At 34.6% G+C, this 21535-nt stretch overlaps 1 protein-coding gene across 1 annotated transcript in view; it reads left to right on the top strand.

Annotated features, from left to right (window-relative positions):
• LOC309686606 (ATP-dependent translocase ABCB1-like) overlaps positions 1-21535 on the top strand; it is a 42516-nt gene that overhangs the window by 19569 nt on the left and 1412 nt on the right. The window contains exons 14-26 of the mRNA XM_082499336.1: positions 687-848; positions 2426-2617; positions 3436-3582; positions 3903-4007; positions 5685-5762; positions 7222-7305; positions 8275-8478; positions 11852-11952; positions 13737-13877; positions 15918-16074; positions 16538-16735; positions 19457-19663; positions 21189-21335. Coding sequence (XP_082355462.1) covers positions 687-848; positions 2426-2617; positions 3436-3582; positions 3903-4007; positions 5685-5762; positions 7222-7305; positions 8275-8478; positions 11852-11952; positions 13737-13877; positions 15918-16074; positions 16538-16735; positions 19457-19663; positions 21189-21335 — 1923 coding nt within the window. The remainder of the gene's footprint in view (positions 1-686; positions 849-2425; positions 2618-3435; positions 3583-3902; positions 4008-5684; positions 5763-7221; positions 7306-8274; positions 8479-11851; positions 11953-13736; positions 13878-15917; positions 16075-16537; positions 16736-19456; positions 19664-21188; positions 21336-21535) is intronic.

Raw genomic sequence — 21535 nt, 5'->3', positions numbered from 1 at the left:
TGAACACTATCCAGGTTCCAACAGAATTCCACTGCTTGGGATCATTACTTTGATTGTTTAAACTAAAAGTTGCTTGGTCATATTAATACAGCCTGGTAATTACAACAGCAAGCTGTGACGTTTGATACATTATGTGTGATAGGCTTATAAGTGTCCAAAGATAGGTAGGTAGTTGAAATGTTTTTCACATGATATTATGGAGAATTTTATTTTCACTGGTGCAGCTTGAGTTGGAAATGACTTAAAATTTAAAACACTGAAATATTTTAAATGTCAGTGTGAAATATTTTCTAATGCTTCTGAGTATAAACTATCCTTCTCGGATTTTAGGGTTTAAATAAACAACTATAGGCTTAAATATAAAAACCTTTAGCATTGTTAAAATTTTAAGGTTTGTAATATTGTAACATACTAAAATGTTAAGTAGTCATAATTTTTTAGATGTCTGTGATCAAAATTTGATGGTTTTATGTGCCACAGTAAAAGACTGTCTCTAATATTAATTTTCATGCTAAAGATTATATTTCTGTTTTAAGGTACTCATTGAAATCTCTTTTTTATTTTTAAGTTATATTTTTCTGTGAACCATTTTAATATTTCCCTTAGGTCTTACTCAACTCTAATATGAAGGTGAGCAGTTTTTGAATATACTTAGAAATACTTGTATTAAATATTGTTATTTCTAGGCAAGGGAAGGACGGACCACAGTTGTAGTAGCTCATCGACTGTCAACAGTCCGAAATGCAGATCTTATAGCTGTCTTCGAAGGTGGAGTTATCACAGAACAAGGGAATCATTTTAAATTGCTTGAGAGAAAGGGAATCTACTACAAACTCGTTAACATGCAGGTACTTCTTTGTCACTAGCTGTTGCCTCATTTTCTTTTTTGTATTCTATGCCCATAGTTATTGTATGCTCTCAGAAGTGTGGGGGAATTCTGCAGCATATTTTGTTAACAGCAAAAAAATACGTACTTTGAAAGGAGAGTAGTAATTTGAGAGAGAAGACCACTAGTTTCCATACCAGACCCAGGATAGTACATTTTTAATCCTCTAGGGATTTAAGCTTAAAAGATTACTTTTATATTTTTCTTTATGCAGTTAACATGGAGCAGCTGACTACAGTAGTTTGCTATTCCATAGCTTGTTCTTAGCCTATGATAAAATGTAAAATACAGTAGCTGATACGGGAGGAATAAAGCATGCATATTTTAAGGTGTTTAATTATAATCCTTCATACTGAATTTCTTTCTAAAGCAGAAAATATGTGGAGGAATAGGAGAAAAAGTAAAGTAATCCAGCTGTGCTGAGTGAAAAAATATGTACACTTTTAAAGTTATGTAGCCAGAAATAAAGATTGGAAATTAATATAAACATCAGAAATACATTAATTATTAAGTGAAGAACAGAATACTTTGTTACATTCCAATGTCCCATGTGATAGTTAGGTTATAGCTGAACTTCACTAGCCTTCTGTGTTGCTGGTGTTTTACTGTATAACCACCACGCCCATTAAAGAAACTGAAACTGCTATCTCAGTATGTCAGACTGAAAAGAGTAAGCTAGGCCAACTAAAACATTTCCTTATAAAATAACTATGAGAATTCACTTGCTCACCTGAGGTTCAAAGTAACTTTGTATTCAAGCAAATGTAATAATGGGAAAAATTAGGAAGTATAAAATGGAACGAAAATAAAAAATAATGGAAAATAACAAAAAATAGAAAGAATGCAAAAAAGTTCTTTTTATTAGAGGTACAAAAAGCAGTAAGAAATAAAAACTTTCTGGAAAAAAAAGAAATACAAGTTGAAGGCAACTTTGAATCCAGTTACTATTAAATACCTCAGTGATGGATAAGCATTTATTTATTCTGTCAAAGAGACTGGCAAAACTACCACCAAGAGTAGGTCTCTTTTCCAGACTGTTTGGATGTTTCAGTTAAAATCTCTCTTTGACCTGTTCCATCCTGAACTCCCATATTACGTTTTAAGTGAATAATTTTTAAGTGTTCCGCAGTAAAGAGGGGTAATTTTTTCTCACTTCATGGATAAACAGTGTATCCACTGAGAACTCATTCAAAAAGATCCCAAGATAGGTGCCAATGGGTTTTACTCAATTTAAAACTATGTTAAGAGTTAATTCATAAAAAGAGAGCAGCTACTTCTGCTCCCCTGCCCTCCACTTAGTATAAGTATTTTCTTGAGAAGTGGGATACTCTTATATATGAATCAAATTCTGAAGATAGAGATGTACTCAAACATAATACAGATTTTCATATCTGCTTTGTAGCATTATGTATTGTTTTCCCCATATCTCTTTCCACTGAAACAATCAATGTTAGTTTTACTTTGATTACCTCATAATTTTGAAAATTCAAAGTAATATATGTATAATTAATCTTAGCATCATGTTCTTCCCTCTTTTAGGCAATAGAAGCTGAAGTTCCATCATCAGAAAAATATGAGAATGCACTTAGTGTCAAAAAAACTGAATCTGAACCAGAATATGAAGAATTGAGGGAAGAATTCAGGAAAGGATTGAGAAGACAATCAACTCGGGGCAGCATGAAAAAGCCAGGAGCACAAAATGATGATGCTGATGAGAAAACTAGTTCACCTGTAAGTATTTTTGCAAAGCTGTTAGTGAACTTTGATTGCTTTCAACAAAGTATGTTAAAATTAATTTCTTTCTCCTGCTCTAGAAAGGTTCAAGATGAAGGAGGAATTTGATACGGGTGAAAAAAACATGAGAATTTTTTAATTCTATATAGCCTTTGACTGATAATATTCATAACTTGTTTTGTTGTTCTCAACATGAATGATTATACAAATAAAGTGGGACTTTAAAAATCTATAGTAAGGATGAGTTTATTCTTGAAAATCTATTTGCTATAAAAGAAATATACTTACATATATTTGCATACCATACAGACATAGTCTATACATCTTAAAGATTCATTTTTGGATCCAAACCAGAATGTTTAGCCCAACATAGAGCTTTCACAGCAAAACTTACCAAAAAATCATACAGCAAATCATACATTGCATTCATATTTGCAGCAAATACTTTGCCATTATAATTTGCTTAATGTACAATTGCTTTAATTAATCTAGTCGTGGATTACACTCCAGAATATGCCCAGAATGAATAATTCAGTCACCATTGACCGATACCAAGAGTATTGAGCAATGAAAATTATATAGATAAACTAAAATATGATAAGAGCTGTAGATACATTCTAACAGCTCTTTTTTCCTTGTATTAAAATAATAAAAATAAGTATGCAGTCAGTTATTTACTCATGTTATTAAAAATTATACATTTTTAATTCCCCGGAGTAGATTTTGGGAGTAGGAAATTGACCATTATTCTCTCTTTTTCTCCATATTTCTCCAAGTACATATATGTTTATCCTAACAGAATTCTCATTTTTTAGGATGAAGAATTACCTCCAGCTTCATTTATGAAAATTATGAAGTTGAACAAAACTGAATGGCCATACTTTGTAGCTGGAACTTTATGTGCAATTATCAATGGAGCTTTGCAACCTGCATTTGCAATCATATTTTCAGAAATTATAGGGGTAAGTTTGAATAAAATATGCAAAAAAACTATAAAGCCCACAGAATTTATTTCTAATAAAACCAGGTCTTAAACAATCACTGCATAATGAAGCTGAGGAGTGGATGAAGCACTATTACAAAAATCTGAAGAATTATATGAGATTTACAAAATCCTAAAAGTCTTGCTACAACCTGAAATTTGCTCATTATACCTATATGTAACATACGCTTAAATGTATATGAATGCAAATGACTTCCAAAGATAGTTATTGAGAAATATGGGAGTATTTTAGACTATTAGTTGATTTTTAAAAATGTTCTTTTAAATATTATTTTATAGATTTTTTCAGAAACTGATGACAACATTTTAAGAGAAAAGAGCAACTTATATTCAGTGCTGTTTTTAGTACTTGGGATCATTTCCTTTTTTACTTTCTTTTTTCAGGTATGTTTTATTATTTTAGCTTTATTATAATTGTTCATCATGTTTTAGAAACCAGATTTGAAATTTACTAAAAACTTAGATCTTCTTAATACATGTCTCTAACTTAAACCAGAACTCACATTTATGATTCTAGATGTGCTTTGTGCTAAATTGAATCTTTATTGACCTACAGCTTCTCGTGTGTTAGAGACCTTCCAACCTATTCTGACCTCTTAACTTCAGAACTAACGTTCTTCAGCAGTCAAACACATCTCAGCATGAAACTCTGCATTCTCTTCCTCTTTTTTCCGCTGCCACCTAACGGCCATCCCCTCCAGCCTTTACACTATACCACACTCCCTTCTCACACTCAAGCCCTCCTATTGGAATCTGTTAGTAATTGCAAATCTATGAATCTCCTGCCTTAGCTCTCTCCATTCAAGTCTTATGTGAGCCCCTCCCAGAGATTCCCAAGCCCAGTTCCTCAAGTAACACCCATCATGCTGATACTCAGCTCCTGCTGCTTAAGTACTAATGTTTGAACAGTAATAATGCCATCCCCTGCTCTCAGTGATCTCTATAGCCATCTCAACTTTTACAAAAAAAGTTTTTTATTTTAAGGTAGTAATCATAAATGTGCAAACTTTGGCATTTAAATATTTTCATATATAGTCTGGTTTATAAGATCTGAATATATTTTTATAGTTTTATCCATTAAATGAGCCTACACAGTGAAATAATAAAGTGCACTTGAGACAGCAGCATAAACAGTCTCTTACAAAAATCTCCTGGGTTATTTATGGAGTTGTCTTGTTGTACACACATGCAAGAAGGGCTTGGGTATAGAAGATTGAGTTGTAGATGGCTATAAGAGGTTTGCTCAATTTATCAGTGTTCAGATAATGTTTTAAATATGAGTGGGAAGAGATGTAATACCCCCAAACTAGTGACAAAAAAAAATTGAAGTATTCTTATAATCTTTTTATATAATGCCCATTCGCTGATGTTCTTTTGTGATTTTTTCTGTCACATATTTGTGCAAATTTACTAACAGTATAGGAGCACAGCAAAGATAATGATCCAAGTTAACTGAGAAATATTTGCTGTTTCGAATATACCATAATAGGTTTTTTTAGTATCACATAGTCCAGTTCCATCTGTGGCTTGTGTTTTAAGAGTGTTCAATTTCACAAATGTAGATTCCAAACAATTAATATTTGTAATAACATAAAGGTGGTAGTGAGCTAAACAAAGCTGATTACAAACACTGAGGTTGTACTAAATTGTAGGAAGAGTGTATCTTCCCAAAATTTTAACCAGCATATTCCTTTTTTAATTCCATTGGAGTTGATGGGAATTTTGCATTTGACTTCAGTGAACCCAGATTGCCTTATGAAGTCTTTAACCTAAAACGAGTGGCCTAAAAAATCTCTTGTTTAAATCTGACTTAGGTCAACTCAGATAAAAATGAAGTCAAAGGGTTGATTAGTGATCTTTTCCTTGAAGCATGCTAGTGAAGCAATGTTGGGAACCTACTAGAATTTATGAATATTAAACCTGTTTTTATATTTGTTTTGTGCAATCAGGACTGCAATATTTTGTACTTTGACATTGTAGAGACAATGTATCTAGAATATTTATTGTCTAAACACAAAAAATGTAATAGTAATGCTAAGCATTGTACCTTTTCTCAAATAGGGTTTCACATTTGGCAAAGCTGGAGAAATTCTTACAATGAGGCTTCGATTCATGGCATTTAAAGCAATGCTTAGACAGGTAAAGATAATAAATATTTTGATTTCAAGGGTTTTAAAAATAATTAATTGTATAGATATAAAATAACTGTATTCTATATTATTCTATCATATTATGACTTATCTACAGGGAAGATTCTTTAAATCGGTGTAGAAACCAATTTCGCTGGTTACATGTGGCTGAGCAGAGTATCCTTAGAGGGAGAGCCTTAAATCAATACAAGTACAATTGCTTTTTATGTACCCCTTGCAAGGACTTAAATTTACAGCCTGACAAGTTGATGTGCACCAGCAGGATCCCATTATGTGTTCATTTGTCTGCTTTGCTTTCTTGGTGCCCTTTCTCCCCTCAAGAAATGCAATGCAATTCAGCTTACATTGTAACTCTTACTTCAAATGTCTGATTTGAATTGTAATATGTACAGATATGGTTTTATTTATTTATTGAAGGTCTCTTTCAAAAAGTTCACAAATCTGTAATTGTTTGTTAATACAGTAGTGAGATTGTATACTTAAATATAAAGCCACTTTCAGAGAATGAAAATATAAATATTTCATAGTGTTTCTAACTAATTCATGTAATTATCTAAATTGGCCCTAATCTTGCATGATTTAATCAATATTTTGGATTTTCACATATATAGTATTTCTGGTGTTTTATCTTTTGCACATACAGCTACATGTAGGCACAGAATTTGCTTCATGTGAACATGACTTTTTCCAATGCACACAGAAAGTTGTTGTGATCTGAAAAACTATGATTTATAGATCAGCCTCACTGAAAACCTAATGAAAGAGCGATCTTACAATTGAGTCGAGGTCACAAATGCCTGTACTACATCACCAGGTCTTCATTCAATGCATATTACACTTGAAAGTTTAAATCAGGTATTTGGTCACATTGTGAATAAAATATAAACTGTATACCTGACCCCAACAACTAAATTTGATCACCTAAATGTCACCTAAGGTCACCTAAATAAACTAGTTTGGTTTATTTTTTGGTTTTGTTTTTGGTTTTTTTTTTTGTCTTATAGCTTCTAAATAATCCTCTTCAGTCTGGGAGAAGCAAAGCCATGAATTGGGAGATTTTACCTTGAAAATGCTTTACACTTAATTCATCCCCCAACAGCTTTGCAATTGTGGATTGTGACTGAAGAGTGAAATCCTCCATGGAGATGTAGATTCAGCAGCAGTGGGGGAGGGTAGATTTTGGTTTTGGGAATCCCCCAGGCTGTTCTCCTTCCTTCCCAGCAGTGACAGTGTACACATCATATCATCTAAAAGCATAAACTTTTTTCTAAAAATACTCATTGTGCAATAAAGGAATTATACTTAATTAAATGTGCAGAACTGATGCACTGCCACATACACAGTCTTCTGACACTGAACTTAGTTATATTAGGTAGACCTGAGTTTTACTTTGCAGTTTATATGAAATGTCCAAAAACTGGTCCTAAGAAAAATGTTTCCTATTGTAGGACATGGCCTGGTTTGATATTTCTAAAAATAGCACTGGAGCATTAACTACAAGACTTGCTAATGATGCCTCACAAGTGAAAGGAGTAAGTAAAATTTTTTTTTGGAATTTTTCATATTGGGTTTGGTATGTAGTAAAATTGCAGCTTGGGTTTGACTGGTTGGATAACAGTCGACTTTAACAACTAAAATAAACTATAAAACAATACCTGGTATAGAATGCACTGATGTGTTTTATAACAATGATGGCAATATATGTTCACAAAATAATTTCCAAATAAATGTCTTTTTAAAGTTTACTACTGTGGTGTATTGTGATCTTCATTATTAAACAAATTCCTTGGCAATCTCTTTATCTAAGAAGTCTGTTTAGACCTATCTTATTTACCTAAAGATATGCATCTAAATTTGTTCAGTTTATGACCTCCTGTTATTTTTTGGATTGTACAGATTCCTTGTATGAAAAAAATTAGACATAGTAGCAGTAGACTTCATTTTCCTTGTTACTCTTTGGAGATTCTTTAGAAGTAATTTGTGGACTTTCAGGGGTCTGTAATATTAGACTAAAGAGCACTGAATATAATTATTCATGTATGCTTAAGTAAATTTTTACCGCTACATGAAATTATGTGCTTTTATTCTGAACTGAGGAATTCTGTAGTACCTTTGGCTATATAAGTTAAAAATTTTCTTCTTCCTTGGTCTCTGTGTGATGATTTACAAAACTAGCTGCCTGATCTACAAAATGTGACAGATTTTAATGTTTAACTGTGAATGTAAATACAGGATACACTTAAAGTCTGTTCAGCTTCAAGAGCAGAATTTAGAAAGTGCAGTGCAAATTTACATAATTAGAATACGGGGAGAAAAGAATTAAATGTGATCTAGATAATTTTTTACAAAATCATTTAAGAAAATCCCATTTTGGAAAATTGCAAAACTGAGTTAAGACTTTCTAAATGGTGCTTTGAGAATCAGAAATATTATAGGTGAAAATGCTTTTCTTATTTAAAATGCAGTTACTTTAGCAAGGAATATCTTTTTTCTTCCTCCAGGCAACTGGTGTCAGACTGGCATTAATTGCCCAAAATATAGCTAACCTGGGGACTGGAATTATTATATCATTAATTTATGGCTGGCAGCTGACCCTGCTACTTTTAGCTGTTGTGCCAATCATTGCAGTGGCAGGAATGATTGAAATGAAGATGTTGGCTGGGCACGCTAAAAAAGATAAAAAAGAGCTGGAGGCTGCAGGAAAGGTGAGTCTAGAGAAGGTTCTCTATTTCTGCGTAATGTATAAAGTCATGTTTACCAAAGCATTGTTGATGGATGTATTACTTCCAAATACAGTACATATCATACTTAACTTCCAGACACAGACAGACTCTATGTAGTTGCACTAGTAGACCTACAGACCATTTACTGAAGACTTATGTTACTGACTGATATTTATTTTTATAATTTATAAACCCGAGTGTGCTAAGTGCTATTCAGGCACATTCTCTTCTCCTTCCTGTTCTGAGCGTCTCTATTTTTCTTATTTTGCAACCCTCTTCATCTTGACATTCTCTTTTTTTTTTTGTCATCCCTTTTTGGCATGTCATCTCTCTTACGTATATTATACTGCTTTTTTTTTTCTCTCTTTCATCTTATTAATGTTTGCAGGGATAATATGTATATATCCACTGGTTTCTGAGTCTGTTTGCCATTCCTTTATTTCTTGAGCGGAAGAGAAAGATGAGAACTGAAAAGCGAGAAGGCTAGACTCTTATTTAAGAAATTAGATGAAGGCATATAATGTCACTTCATTCCAAAAATCCTTTTGGAACAGAACAACTATTTCATCACTTCCCAGATATTGCTTTCTTCAAGGTAAAACTTTTCTAAAATCCCTTCATATGTCCTACTGTTTTTAAAAGTTATTGAGAAGAAAATAATTTATCTAAGGCCATGTACATAAGGAATGGTATTAATCTTCAGATTTGGTGTTTAAATGTATATGTCTGCATATGTGCTAGCAGTCTAATGTCCCCTTATAATTATTGGAGATGCCACAGTGTCTGGGTGATGCCATTTCAGAAGGGTACAGGTCTACTCTATGTTCTGTGTTGCATCTGCCATGCCTTACCCAAATGTTTTAAGTATCCTGGAGCATCTCCAATGGCACAAGCCACATGCGTGTGGGCAACTGAGTTAGAATCCTTCCCACAACAGTTGGCAATCATGGAGAAAGAGACTAGGTAGGGACATAGCGCCTAGTCAGCTGAATTGCTTTCTAGTTCTGTTGAATAGGTATTCATTGACTACACTGGAAGCTTAGACACCTAAATTCAGGTGTCTTAATCTGGATCTGAACCCCCACCCAGTAATTGCTATTTACTAAATGGGTTTTATTTCCTTCCGTCATGGCTGTAAAGTTGCTGAAAAACATTTCTGTCCCTCCAAGCCCACAGGGAATTCTGTGTAATGATCTTTCCATGGGCTTTTTTGTACAAGCCAAAGGATGCATTTCCTTTCCTTTCAACTGACTATATTTCTTCTGCTTCTTCTTTCTAATGGCTACACATTTATTTCATTTTTTTTTGTAATATAAACCAGAAAAAAGTTGACAATTCTTGGAATAGGCACTAGAGACTTTAATGCAGCAGATTGTGAAGCATTACCGCAGGTGTTACAAAAATTCATTATTTTTTTGCAAAGTGTGAGAAAAAACCTTTCTTTTCTTAGCAATGTATGAGTTTCCCCTCTCAAGGTCACCTAAGCAAGCACTACAGTACAGGTATTTTATTCAGTTCCCAAGTTTTGAAAAATCAGTTTTCTTCAATGAAAATGGGGTTCTGCCTGGAAAATTTGCTTTCTGCAAAGGGTTGCTGAAAGTACGTTACTAATGAAAAAAAAAAAGACTACTCCTTTGAGTATTGGTGAGACAATATAACTACGAATAAAAGCTATTTTATTTCTTTATTATCATTAACACTGTATATTACATTCAAATCAATGAGTTAGTCAATTATATGCAATTTTTCAAACAGCGGCACAAGCATTACTGAGGCTATAAGATAATTATATCCCTATATTTTAGAATAAAGATAACAGTACCACAGTTTAAAAATCCTTGGTAACAGTTCATGAAGAAAAATGCTTTCAGGTCTGTGGTTTAACTTAGATAAAAGTAGTGGGGTATGGAGGTTATTTTTTTCTTTGTTTTAAACTGTAGGTATTTGAGTTGTATTGTGAATTGGCGTAACTCTGGTGTCCTATAAAACGTAACATACAGGATCACTTTTCAGAATAGAATTTCATTCTGTTCATAGAAGAGAATCATAGAATATCTCAAGTTGGAAGGGACCCATAAGGATAATTGAGTCCAACTGCCTGCTCCTCACAAGCCTACCTAAAACTGAACCATATGAGTAAGAGCATCGTCCAGATGCTTCTTGAACTCTGACAGGCTTGGTGGTGTGACCACTTCCCTGAGAAGCTTGTTCCAGTGACCAACTACCCTGTCAGTGAAGAACCTTTTTCTAATGTCCAGTCTGAACTTCCCCTTATGCAGTTCCATATCATTTCATTGAGTCCTATCACTGTTCACCAGAGAGAGATCAGCACCTCCCCCTCTGCTGCCCCCCTTGAGGAAGTTGTAGACTGCGATGACATCACCCCTCACCCTTCTCATCCTAAGCTGAACAAACCAAGTGACCTCAGCCACTCCTAACAAGTCCTTGACTTGAGACCTTTCACCATCTTGGTTGACATCGTCTGAACACACTCTAATAGTTTGATGTCCTTCTTCTTATATTGAGGCATTCAAAACTGCACACAGTACTCAACATGGGGCTGCACCATTGCAGTGTAGAGTGCGACAATCACCTCCCTCAACCGCCTAGCTATAATGTGCTTGGTGTACCTCAGGACATGGTTAGTTCTTTTGGCCAAGGTGTCTAAAGAGATGTGATTGTTCCAGGTGTTTGCTGTTGGCCATTTCTAAGCATCATCTTCTACATGCATATGGACTGAATTGACCGTACATGCTCCTAGCCTCACTGTGTTGTCATTGAGGAAGACTTTATGGGCACCTACATAGACTTAACTGTCTACATAAAAGCCTTGAATCAGTTTCTCCCATGTAGGCATGCGTCTACTGCCTTCAAATGCTACTAGATCCCTTTGTGTATGCAAATGACTCAAGTCTAAAGAATCTGCAAGCCTAAAGAAGGTATTATTGATCAGATAAAATATTTACTGCTGAGATCTAAGTTAGTCTCTAAGCACAAAAGAAACCTGGACATTCTGGTTATAGCCAAACCTCAGTGGACTGGAAGTTGAATGATGAATTGCCATTTTTCTTACACAATATCTTCTCCATAATAGTCATTGCTGTCTAATGGTTTTTCACTAATTATTTGGAGGACATTAAAGAGGTCTTATCAGAAAATTCTGAGAATCATCAGAAAAACTCAGTCATAAAAAGAAAAATGTATAATGTTACATTTTGATATCAAAGGTCCCTGATTTTAATAACAATTATAAAAATATAAAATTATATTCCAGCAGACTCTTTTTATTGGTTTAGAATAAGGAACTGGAACATAATCTTAACTTTTGATTAAAACATTTGTGTTTCTATTGCAGATTGCCACAGAAGCCATAGAAAATATTAGAACTGTTGTTGGTTTGACCCGAGAAAGAAAATTTGAGTTGATGTATGGAGAACATTTGCATGTACCCTACAGGTATAATAAAAATAACTAAGCTAAAAAAAAATCTGTATCTAAAGTATAGAATAAATTACAAACATTTACTTGAACTAACATTAATTTTTTTTTGTGCTAGTGTGTATGATTTAATGTGTAATTTAATTACCTCAGAATTAATATACATATTTTGCATATTTCTTATTAACAAAGGCAACCACTAGCCAACATTTTTGTTCTTTGATTTAATTGATTTTCTGTGATGATATTGGTACCTTCTATTGCAATGCCTCTTGGTTTGGAAAAATGTTAGTTTTAAGTGAGCTTTGGAAATCATCTAATCTAACCTCCAACCTGAAGTGTTTCAGATATTTAATTAAAAATTTTTTAATTCAAATTGAATATTGCATTAAGCTATTTTTGAAAGTATGAATAAGATTGGAAACACTTGAATAATTACTTGTTGGCTTGAGACTGAAAAAAAAAAGGAATATAAATCTGCCTGAACTAAATCAAAATTTAAAAGTCTTAAAATAAAAAACTAAAAAAGATACTGTCAATTAAAATTTTGTTTGTTCCAGAGTGAAATGTTTCATTTTCAGACATCCATGGGAAAAGTAAAGCAAAGGACACCATACACACACAGATATGATGGGACGCAAGTAGGCATGCTGCTACTACATCCACCATAATAATTGAGTGGTTAGAGCACAGTGCAGGATGTAAAAGCTTTTTTCTCAGGTTGATAATTTTTGAGTCCATATCTCACAACTTGCAAGCCAGTGGCTAACCATTCTCAGGGTTGACATTTATGGGATTGCTCCAAGACTTTAATCTTAATGTTGTTCTATTATAAATAAGAACTTATTGTCCTATGGGTCAATTTGTCTGAAAGAGATAGGACATATGTTTTTCAGTTAATGCTTCAGTGTGTGTTAAACCACTGATTAGGCAAAGAGTTTCTATTTTATAAAAATTGAGTTTAGGCCTTCTGTTAGGTTGGGTTGATGCACAAATCAGCTATGTAAAAGAGAAATTACAACAGACTCTTAATGAAAGAAAGAAAAAAAAAAAGCACGCTTGTGCATCTGGCTCCTCTTTGTTTTGATTTGGGTTTTTTCCAGAAAGAACCATAAAGTTGTGACTTAATAATAACATTAATAAAATGAAAATATTTTCTTTCTTTTTTCTTCTTCATAGGTACAGAAAATTTTCTCTCTGCCTTGCTCTTAGTTATAAGCACAGTTTTATCATCCAAAATCTAATTTCTGCATCATACATGCAGGCTTAATTTTATTTCAAAGAGGAATTTTGACTGATAAAATTGAAAAGAAACAGATTCTTGAGAATATTGAACTGCGTAATGTCTTCATTATTTGGTTAACAAAAAATTGCAAGTAAATAAAAAATGACACAAAAATTTGGCTTTGACTGAAGGTGGGCTAACAGTTCTGCCCTTTTTTTTTCCTCTTATGTGATGCAGTAGTAAAATTTGCATCTTCAAAGTAGTAATCATGGGCTGAAATGTAAAGTATTTTAACACTCAAACTATGAGATGGTAGGACAATAATTATACATAGTAGTGAAGATGTCGCCCTTTTCTGCACCCATATTCCAAGCTGTTCTTGGAAGTAAATAAAATTCTGGAAACAAAACTAACTTTTCTCTTAGACACACTCTAATAGGAGACAAGGGATTGTGTTTAAGTATGAGTACACTTCCCATTCATAACAGTTTCCTCTGAAGACAATTAACTGCTTTTTGCATACTAGGACTTCAGTATGATTGCACATTTTCATGAAAATATGCATTCATTCTTACAGAAATTCTGTGAAGAAGGCACATGTATTTGGATTTTGTTTTGCCCTTTCACAAGCAATGATGTTCTTTACCTATGCTGGCTGTTTCCGGTTTGGTGCATATCTAGTGGTAAATGGACACATGCAGTACAAAAGTGTGTTTTTGTAAGTATCTCTTTTGCAATATTTTTTCTGTCAGTCCAGAGAAAGGTCTTTGTTTACTCCTAGAGATATCATTAATCCATTGAGTAAGCTATGAGAAAACAGGCAAATTCTTCTGTACTTAAATTTAATGAAAGCATATTACAAAGTGGATTTTCTAGGTGACTACATAGTCTGAGCTGTTCAAGTAGGCCTGATTTTGGATTTCCTTTTCTCTATTTCTCTGTTTTCCAGAGATTGAAACAGTACCCTATTTACGTCACTTTGTTTATTCTCACCAATCTTATTGTTCGTGTAGCTGTGAGGTCCTCTGTATATTCTACAAAAAACATAGTTGTACCTGTTTATTGAAGCATAATACTATTGTAAAAATAAAATAATAGGTCGTCATTGTCTTTGTTATTTCTTTGTCAGGTTTATTCATTGAAATTTGAAATCTTCTCTAAAATACATATTAAATAGTTGGAGAATGGAATTCCATAAGGTAGATGCTGTTCACTATAAGGGAAGGATAACTAACATCCTGAGAAGAAGCTTGTTCACTTAAATGAACCAATTTTGTGTGGGAAATGAAAGTATGAACCATGAATGTAAGAACAGTGTGTAGAGTACTGTACATGTGCATAATAAGGTGGAGCATTTTATGTTTAATTTAGACAAGCACTGCAAATAAAATATGATTCTAATTTGCAGTATTCTTGGAAGGTATATCCATTGCAATCTGAAATTATACAAGGAGTAGTACAATTGTCTGTCTCTAGGGGAACTTTATAGGCTTTTAAGGACACAAACTGTACAAAAATTAAACAAATTATTATGAAATTATACCTTAGTTTTGTAGCTTTATATTTCAGGGTTATAATCACTGTTTATCCAGTCATTTACCATAATACCTAAGAGCCCCTATCATAACTGAAGTCCCATTCTTCCAGATCATACAGAAATTCGGAAGAAATATAATTTCTAATTTAAGAGGCAATAGGTCAATACAAGTCTATGGAAACAAGTATGAAAAGAATGAGATCTACCAGTATGGATATCAGTGACCTCAACGCCTAAGAAAGGCCAATAATACCAATTTTTTGTTGGCAACCTTATTAAAGATAGTTAAACTGCTCATTTGGACTGGAAGATGTTGGAAAGTGTCTGCATCCTATCCGCTAGCTGAACATGTCTAGCCATCTGGGGGAGTGAACTTTCAGTGGTTCAATTAGATTTGGAAGGAATTGTCTGACCTAAAACTGTGTGAGCACTTCTAGGCTGTTCAAATGCAGAATAAATCAGATTAATTTATATAGCTCTGAAGATAAAAGATAAAAATTCATATACATGATTTTATTTTACTCTGCCTTAAAACAGGCTAAGAGGTCTCATATGTCAATTACTATTTCTCAGTGATCAGTAATCCTATGTTGTGTGAGAGTAATTAATAGCTGAGGACAGCAGGTTCTTAAACCATTCTAATGCAGCCTGTAAAGATACATCTACATTCACCATAAACCAATAATAGAGTAGTTTTCAACCTTTTTTTTGGTGTTGTGAACCCTTCAAATTTTTCCAGACTAGCTGTGATAGCAAATTAAATCTTTATTGTTACTTTGTTACAGGCTTGGTTTCTTATTTTCATTGATGCCTCAAAAATGATTCACTAACTCCCAGAGATCATTGAACGATAGAGAGGAAACCACAGCAACAGTAGAACAGGATTAGAGTAATGATTACAGCGCTTTTCTCCTAGCCTGAGTTGAGACTTCATATAGTTAACCAGTATTAATAATTAAAGAAATTAGTGCTAATAAGTAACAAGAACATTGAATTTGGGATGAAGGCTTGTTTATCTCACTCCATTAAAAGAGGATAAAAACAAATTTCTGGAGTTAAATGAGTAATTAAAGCAATAATAGTTGATTACTACTTTGTTCTTTTTAAATTTAGTCCCCTTTTTTCTCCGAGGAAAAGAAAAAGTTGACTGCAGCCGCATTTCCATTTTCCTTTTCTTCATTGTGTATTTATTGATTTTTTTTTTCCTGATTTCTTTTATAGAGTGTTTTCAGCTGTGGTATTTGGTGCAATGGCATTAGGACAAAGCAGTTCTTTTGCTCCAGACTATGCCAAAGCCAAGATATCAGCAGCCCACTTGTTTCTGCTGTTTGAAAGAGTACCCTCAATAGATAGTTACAGCGAGGAAGGAGAGAAGCCTGTAAGTAAGCCATGTGTAATGGGCGATATTATTTATTGATAATATGGACAGTACTCTTCTCACTTCCTTGAAACTGATTTTTCATCTCCTTCTGATTACTTCCTTATCTCAATGTATTCTTGACACTTTATCCAAACACAACATGGACCAAGTTCTCTATTGTGAGTTCAGCTTTTGCCCACAATGTCTAAAGGTTATTTGTTTTGAAAATCTGGTTAAGGTACAACTTGTGTAGAATTCATCCAGCAGAATTATGTGCGTTTTCAAATTAGTTCAGTGCTGTACTTTGATTTTATGGCTTCACAAAGATTCAGACCACAGAGTTAAATTTAGCATTCCAGAAAATGCAAAACTATTGATTTCAGTCCTAAAACTATTGATTTCAGAAATAATTCTGCAATTCTAGTTGAATCATCTGTCAAATTGTCTTAAAGATGTAACAGTGATACTATTTCAATCATAGGAAACATTTGGAGGAAGCATAATGATCAAAGATGCGGCATTTAACTACCCAAACCGACCAGAGGTCAAAATCCTCCAAGGTTTGAATCTGAAAGTAGAAAAGGGACAAACTCTGGCTCTTGTTGGTAGCAGTGGCTGTGGAAAGAGTACTGTTGTTCAGCTGCTGGAGAGATTTTATGATCCACTTGACGGAGAAATGGTAAGTATTTTTGTAACAACATGTCGATGTGTTAAGTCAGGGAGAGCTTATTTCATTTTATGTGATGTGATACAGTATAATATATACTCATGTTATTTTTTAAACATTTTTAATGTTAAAGACAAGCAATGGTTCATCAGGGTTCCTTATTTAAATGCTATGAAATAATATAATGGGAAAATCCCCAATTTCCCACATAAAAATGAATCAATGGAACATCTTTGTGGTAAAAATATACCTGATCCACAGCCTAATCACGGAATCACGGAATTTTCAGAGTTGGAAGGGGCCTCTAGAGATCATCTAGTCCAACTCCCCTGCTAAAGCAGGATTGCCCAGAGCACATTACTCAGGACTGCATCCAGGCGGGTCTTGAAAATCTCCAGAGAAGAGGACTCCACAACCTCCCTGGGCAGCCTGTGCCAGTGCTCTGTCACCCTCACCATAAAGAAGTTTTTCCATGTATTTGAACAGAACTTCCTCTGTTCTAACTTGTGCCCATTGCCCCTCGTCCTGTCACTGGGAACCATGGAAAAGAGCCTGGCTCCATCTTCCTTCAACCCACCCTTTAGATACTTGTACGCCATAATAAGGTCTCCCCTCAGCCTTCTCTTCTCCAGGCTAAAGAGTCCCAGCTCTCTCAGCCTTTCCTCATAAGGGAGATGCTCCAAGCCCTTAATCATCTTAGTTGCTCTTCGCTGGACTCGCTCCAGCAATTCCCTGTCCCTCTTGAACTGGGGAGCCCAAAACTGGACACAGTATTCCAGTTGTGGCCTCACCAGTGCAGAGTAGAGGGGGAGAATGACCTCCTTCGACCTACTGGCCACACTCTTCCCTATGCAGCCCAGGATCCCATTGGCCTTTTTGGCAACAAGGGCGCATTGCTGGGCCATGGATAATTTACTGTCTACTAAGACCCCCAGATCCTTCTCCTGAGAACTACTTCCCAGCAGGTCCGCCCCTAACCTATACTGGTGCTTTGCATTCTTCCTCCCCAGGTGCAGGACCTTGCATCCTACTTCTGTAGGATCCTTGCATATCTACTTCTGTATAATGTAGTAATCGAATTTGCTGGTTTTTCCTAAAACAGTGAACACTGACAAGAATCATTTTTGTCATGAATTTTGCTTGTCAGAAACATCTTCCAGAGTATGCCCACTTACCAAGTGATAGATTGTAAATACTTTTAGTAATTTTGGTTTAAAATACATCTAGGGTTTCCCACGCTGCTTATTCAGCAACTTTACATATTTTTTTCACATAACGTTATTGTTTATTGCCATTTTCACTTTGATGTAAACGTGCTCAGATATTTTGTTTGAAAAGGAACCCACACATTTTGCGTTGGATGAGGTGAGAATAAGAAGGATTTCAGTGCTTGTCTCTGCAGAGATACTCATGAAATATGAAATGATACTTAAATAAGGCCTAGATACAATGGGAAAGATTTTTCTGAGTTTGGAAATGCCTATACAGGTCCAGTGTAGCAAACTGACGGAGAAAGCAGCAGCATATGTGCCCCAAAAGTATGTTTAACCAAGTGAAACTCCATCACCGATGTTTTTGACCTTGTATCCATAAATAACCACCAATGGTTTACTGAAGGGAAAAGCACAGACCTCTGACATAGAAACCACAAAAGCAGTGGACTAATTTACAAGCTCAGTTGCACTGTGAACTGAGTGAAAGGAGTGTATGCTTAAAAGCACTGTCAGAAGAACAGCTGTTCACAACAGTGAGCGCTATGATAGTCTGGTAAACTACAGCTAAAAGTTATGCTATTTGGTATGGTGGACCCAAAACGCATAATGTTCTCTAGCTTTATTGGTGATTTTTCACATCAAATAAGGAACAGGAAGCAGACCTTAGCAGTCTGCAAATCCATTGGAATTCTAAGGAAAAGAGATAGCAAATACCTATGTGGTTGAAAGCAATTTCTCCTTTTTTGCTTTTTCTTCCCCCTTTACATTTGCAGATGTAGAAATGTTGCCACTGGTTTCAGTGGATTCTGAATCAGGGTCATTATGGTCTCTTTCCTTTGAAAAACAATTCTATTGATTGCAAATTGGCTGTTCCTGTACAAACTGTGGGATCAGTAGATTAATCACATCCGGGAGCCATGCTATGAAGGGGACAGTTCTTCAGTTACCCAGCTGATCATGTCACTCAACACGGAGCCTGAGCACTGCACTGAGTGATTCTAGTGGAGGTGTAACAGCCCTTTTAATGTCCTGGTATATTTTTGTCCAAGTTGATATGACTTGTATAATTATGAAACTGATCTATCCAGAAAAAAAATTTCTGTTGTCATTTATCTAATAGACAATGATAGCAACTCAGTAGCCAAATTTAGCAGGTGTGACTGAGTTGCAAATAAAGAATACTGGCTGTAAATGACATCTTAAGGAATCCAGAAGTAAATTTTTCTATTTTCAGGCATTACATCACAATTAAATTTAAGATTGGATACTTGGCTTAGAAGTGTGTGAATAAATGAATCCAACTCTTCCTTTATTTTAATGGAATACTACTGCCAATCTGTTCCTTCAGTGGGAAATTTTGGAGCATAGAGGATAAGGAGGGGAAGGGATTATGTGAGCTTTCAATATGATATCTCTAAGGAAAGAGCTGCAATTGCACAACTTCTGTGTATGAATTTACAGTAAGTCTCAAATACATATATAGCTGTGTGGCTGAAATTTAAAATGTTTGGTTTCTTAGCTTTTTGATGGCAAAAATGCAAAGACACTAAATATCCAGTGGCTGAGAGCTCAGATTGGTATCGTTTCACAAGAACCAATCCTGTTTGACTGCACTATTGCTGAAAACATCGCATATGGAGATAACAGTCGGCAGGTGTCACATGAGGAAATTGTTAATGCAGCAAAAGAAGCCAACATTCATTCCTTCATTGAATCTCTGCCAGATGTAAGTTATTCCTTTTCTCTCCTTCTCAGAACTGGAGGTGACATACTGTGGCAAGGAAAATTTGTGTCCATTTATGATTCCCTGGGGTACAATAATTCCCTGAGACGCAAATAGATCTGAAACCAATTTTAAAATCTTATCTGTTCTTGATTATATTTACCATACTTATTTTCCCTCTGGGACACTCCATTGTCAGGTAGGGAGCTGAATATTTAAGATATTAGGAAAGAAAATCCACAATTATATCTTACAGAGAGCTGGAAGTGTGGGGTGTGTTTTTTTTAAGTGAGTTAAACATTTCTTTTTAAGCTTCTATTTATCTCAAGCATATGTAAAAGACTCTGCTAGACTGACAGGTTTCTTATGCATTTCTTCCAGTTATACCTAGTCAGAATTTAAATTTCTAGTATTCCTACAAATTACCAAGAAAGTCTTTCATATATATGTGTATGACCAACACATAATAATATAGGAACCAGCATCTTGGGTCAGGTGAAAGGTTTGCCACACACAAAATAATGCAAGACATATTTACAAATAAGTATTCAAAAAGGCTAAGCATTTAATCACATTTCCCTTGAATTCTCATCTAATTTCACATAATTTGTGACTCACGAACTTCCTAAGGTAGAAATCATGTTATTTAATAGTTCTGGATAGGCTTTTCTTCTGTGAGTTTGACAAATCAGTTTCTAACCTATGTCAACTTGTATCCAAAACTTCCTGAAGCAAGGAGGTTGCCAGCTTAGTTGTATGTTGTATATATTCAGCATAATTTCAGGGTATTCATCTGCTTTTTGCATTTCTTGAAAAAATACAAAGGTCAAACCCCATGATTTTTGCAGATCATGTTTAGTTTCTAATGTCTTATCAAAATCTGCTCTTTCCAAAAATTTGTAGAGAAATCTTGTGATATATAATGATGTCTCATAAAACTTTAGTGCTTTTTGCAACCAAATATATAATAAATCAAAGACTATTGTGACCTACACATGAATTTGTCCGGAGGCCTGACATAACTAATTTAAAAGCATAACTGCCAAAACCTGTAGTATAGATATAGATAAAGTGTATAACTGTATATGTCTATATATGGATATAGCATGTAATTTTGAACTGGTACATCTTTTACATTGCTATTTTTTTCTTCAGGATGAATAAATGTGGGTTAGAATAATGGATTGGTCACAATGCTAGCTTGGAGTGTTTAAGGTCAGGTTTTGATCGCCAGTATTGTCATAGACTTTCACTGATCTTTGGTTTTCTGTTTCCTGATTGGGGATTATGTTTCCTTCCAATCTTAGAGGGATTGTTGCTTTGAATGTATGAAATGCTTGATGCTACAAAGAAGTCTCCTAGTGAAAGATCTATAGATCTGTGGCAGATAGCTACTCTGCTCATCCGTTTTCAGAGCTATTGGCATGGAATATGCAGTTTACAGATGGCTGGTGTCAGGGTCAGTATGCTTAAATATACTTCAGAATCAATTTGCGTTCATAATCTGAACTTGATATATCGTTTCTAGAAATACAATACCCGTGTAGGAGACAAGGGAACTCAGCTTTCTGGTGGTCAGAAACAACGTATTGCTATTGCCCGAGCTCTTGTACGTCAGCCCCAAATTCTGCTACTGGATGAAGCCACATCTGCCTTAGATACAGAAAGTGAAAAGGTAACTTGATTTGAGCTAGGAGTCTGGAATCTAAATCCATGTTTCGTTGTATAATGATTATTGTTTTCACTTCCACAGATTAAAGCTCAAAGCCTGAAATATGGTGTTTTATGCAAATTACATACTTATGCTAATAATAAATATAAAGGTCTTACTCGTCCTTGAAAAAAAAGTTTTTTTTAATCTTTATGGCAGTAGGC

The sequence above is a fragment of the Vanellus vanellus genome (assembly GCF_965231255.1).
Source record: "Vanellus vanellus genome assembly, chromosome: 2".
In the NCBI taxonomy this organism is placed as follows: Eukaryota; Metazoa; Chordata; class Aves; order Charadriiformes; family Charadriidae; genus Vanellus; species Vanellus vanellus.
Note: the sequence above shows the minus strand (reverse complement) of the source record. Positions and strands in the feature narration are given on the sequence as shown.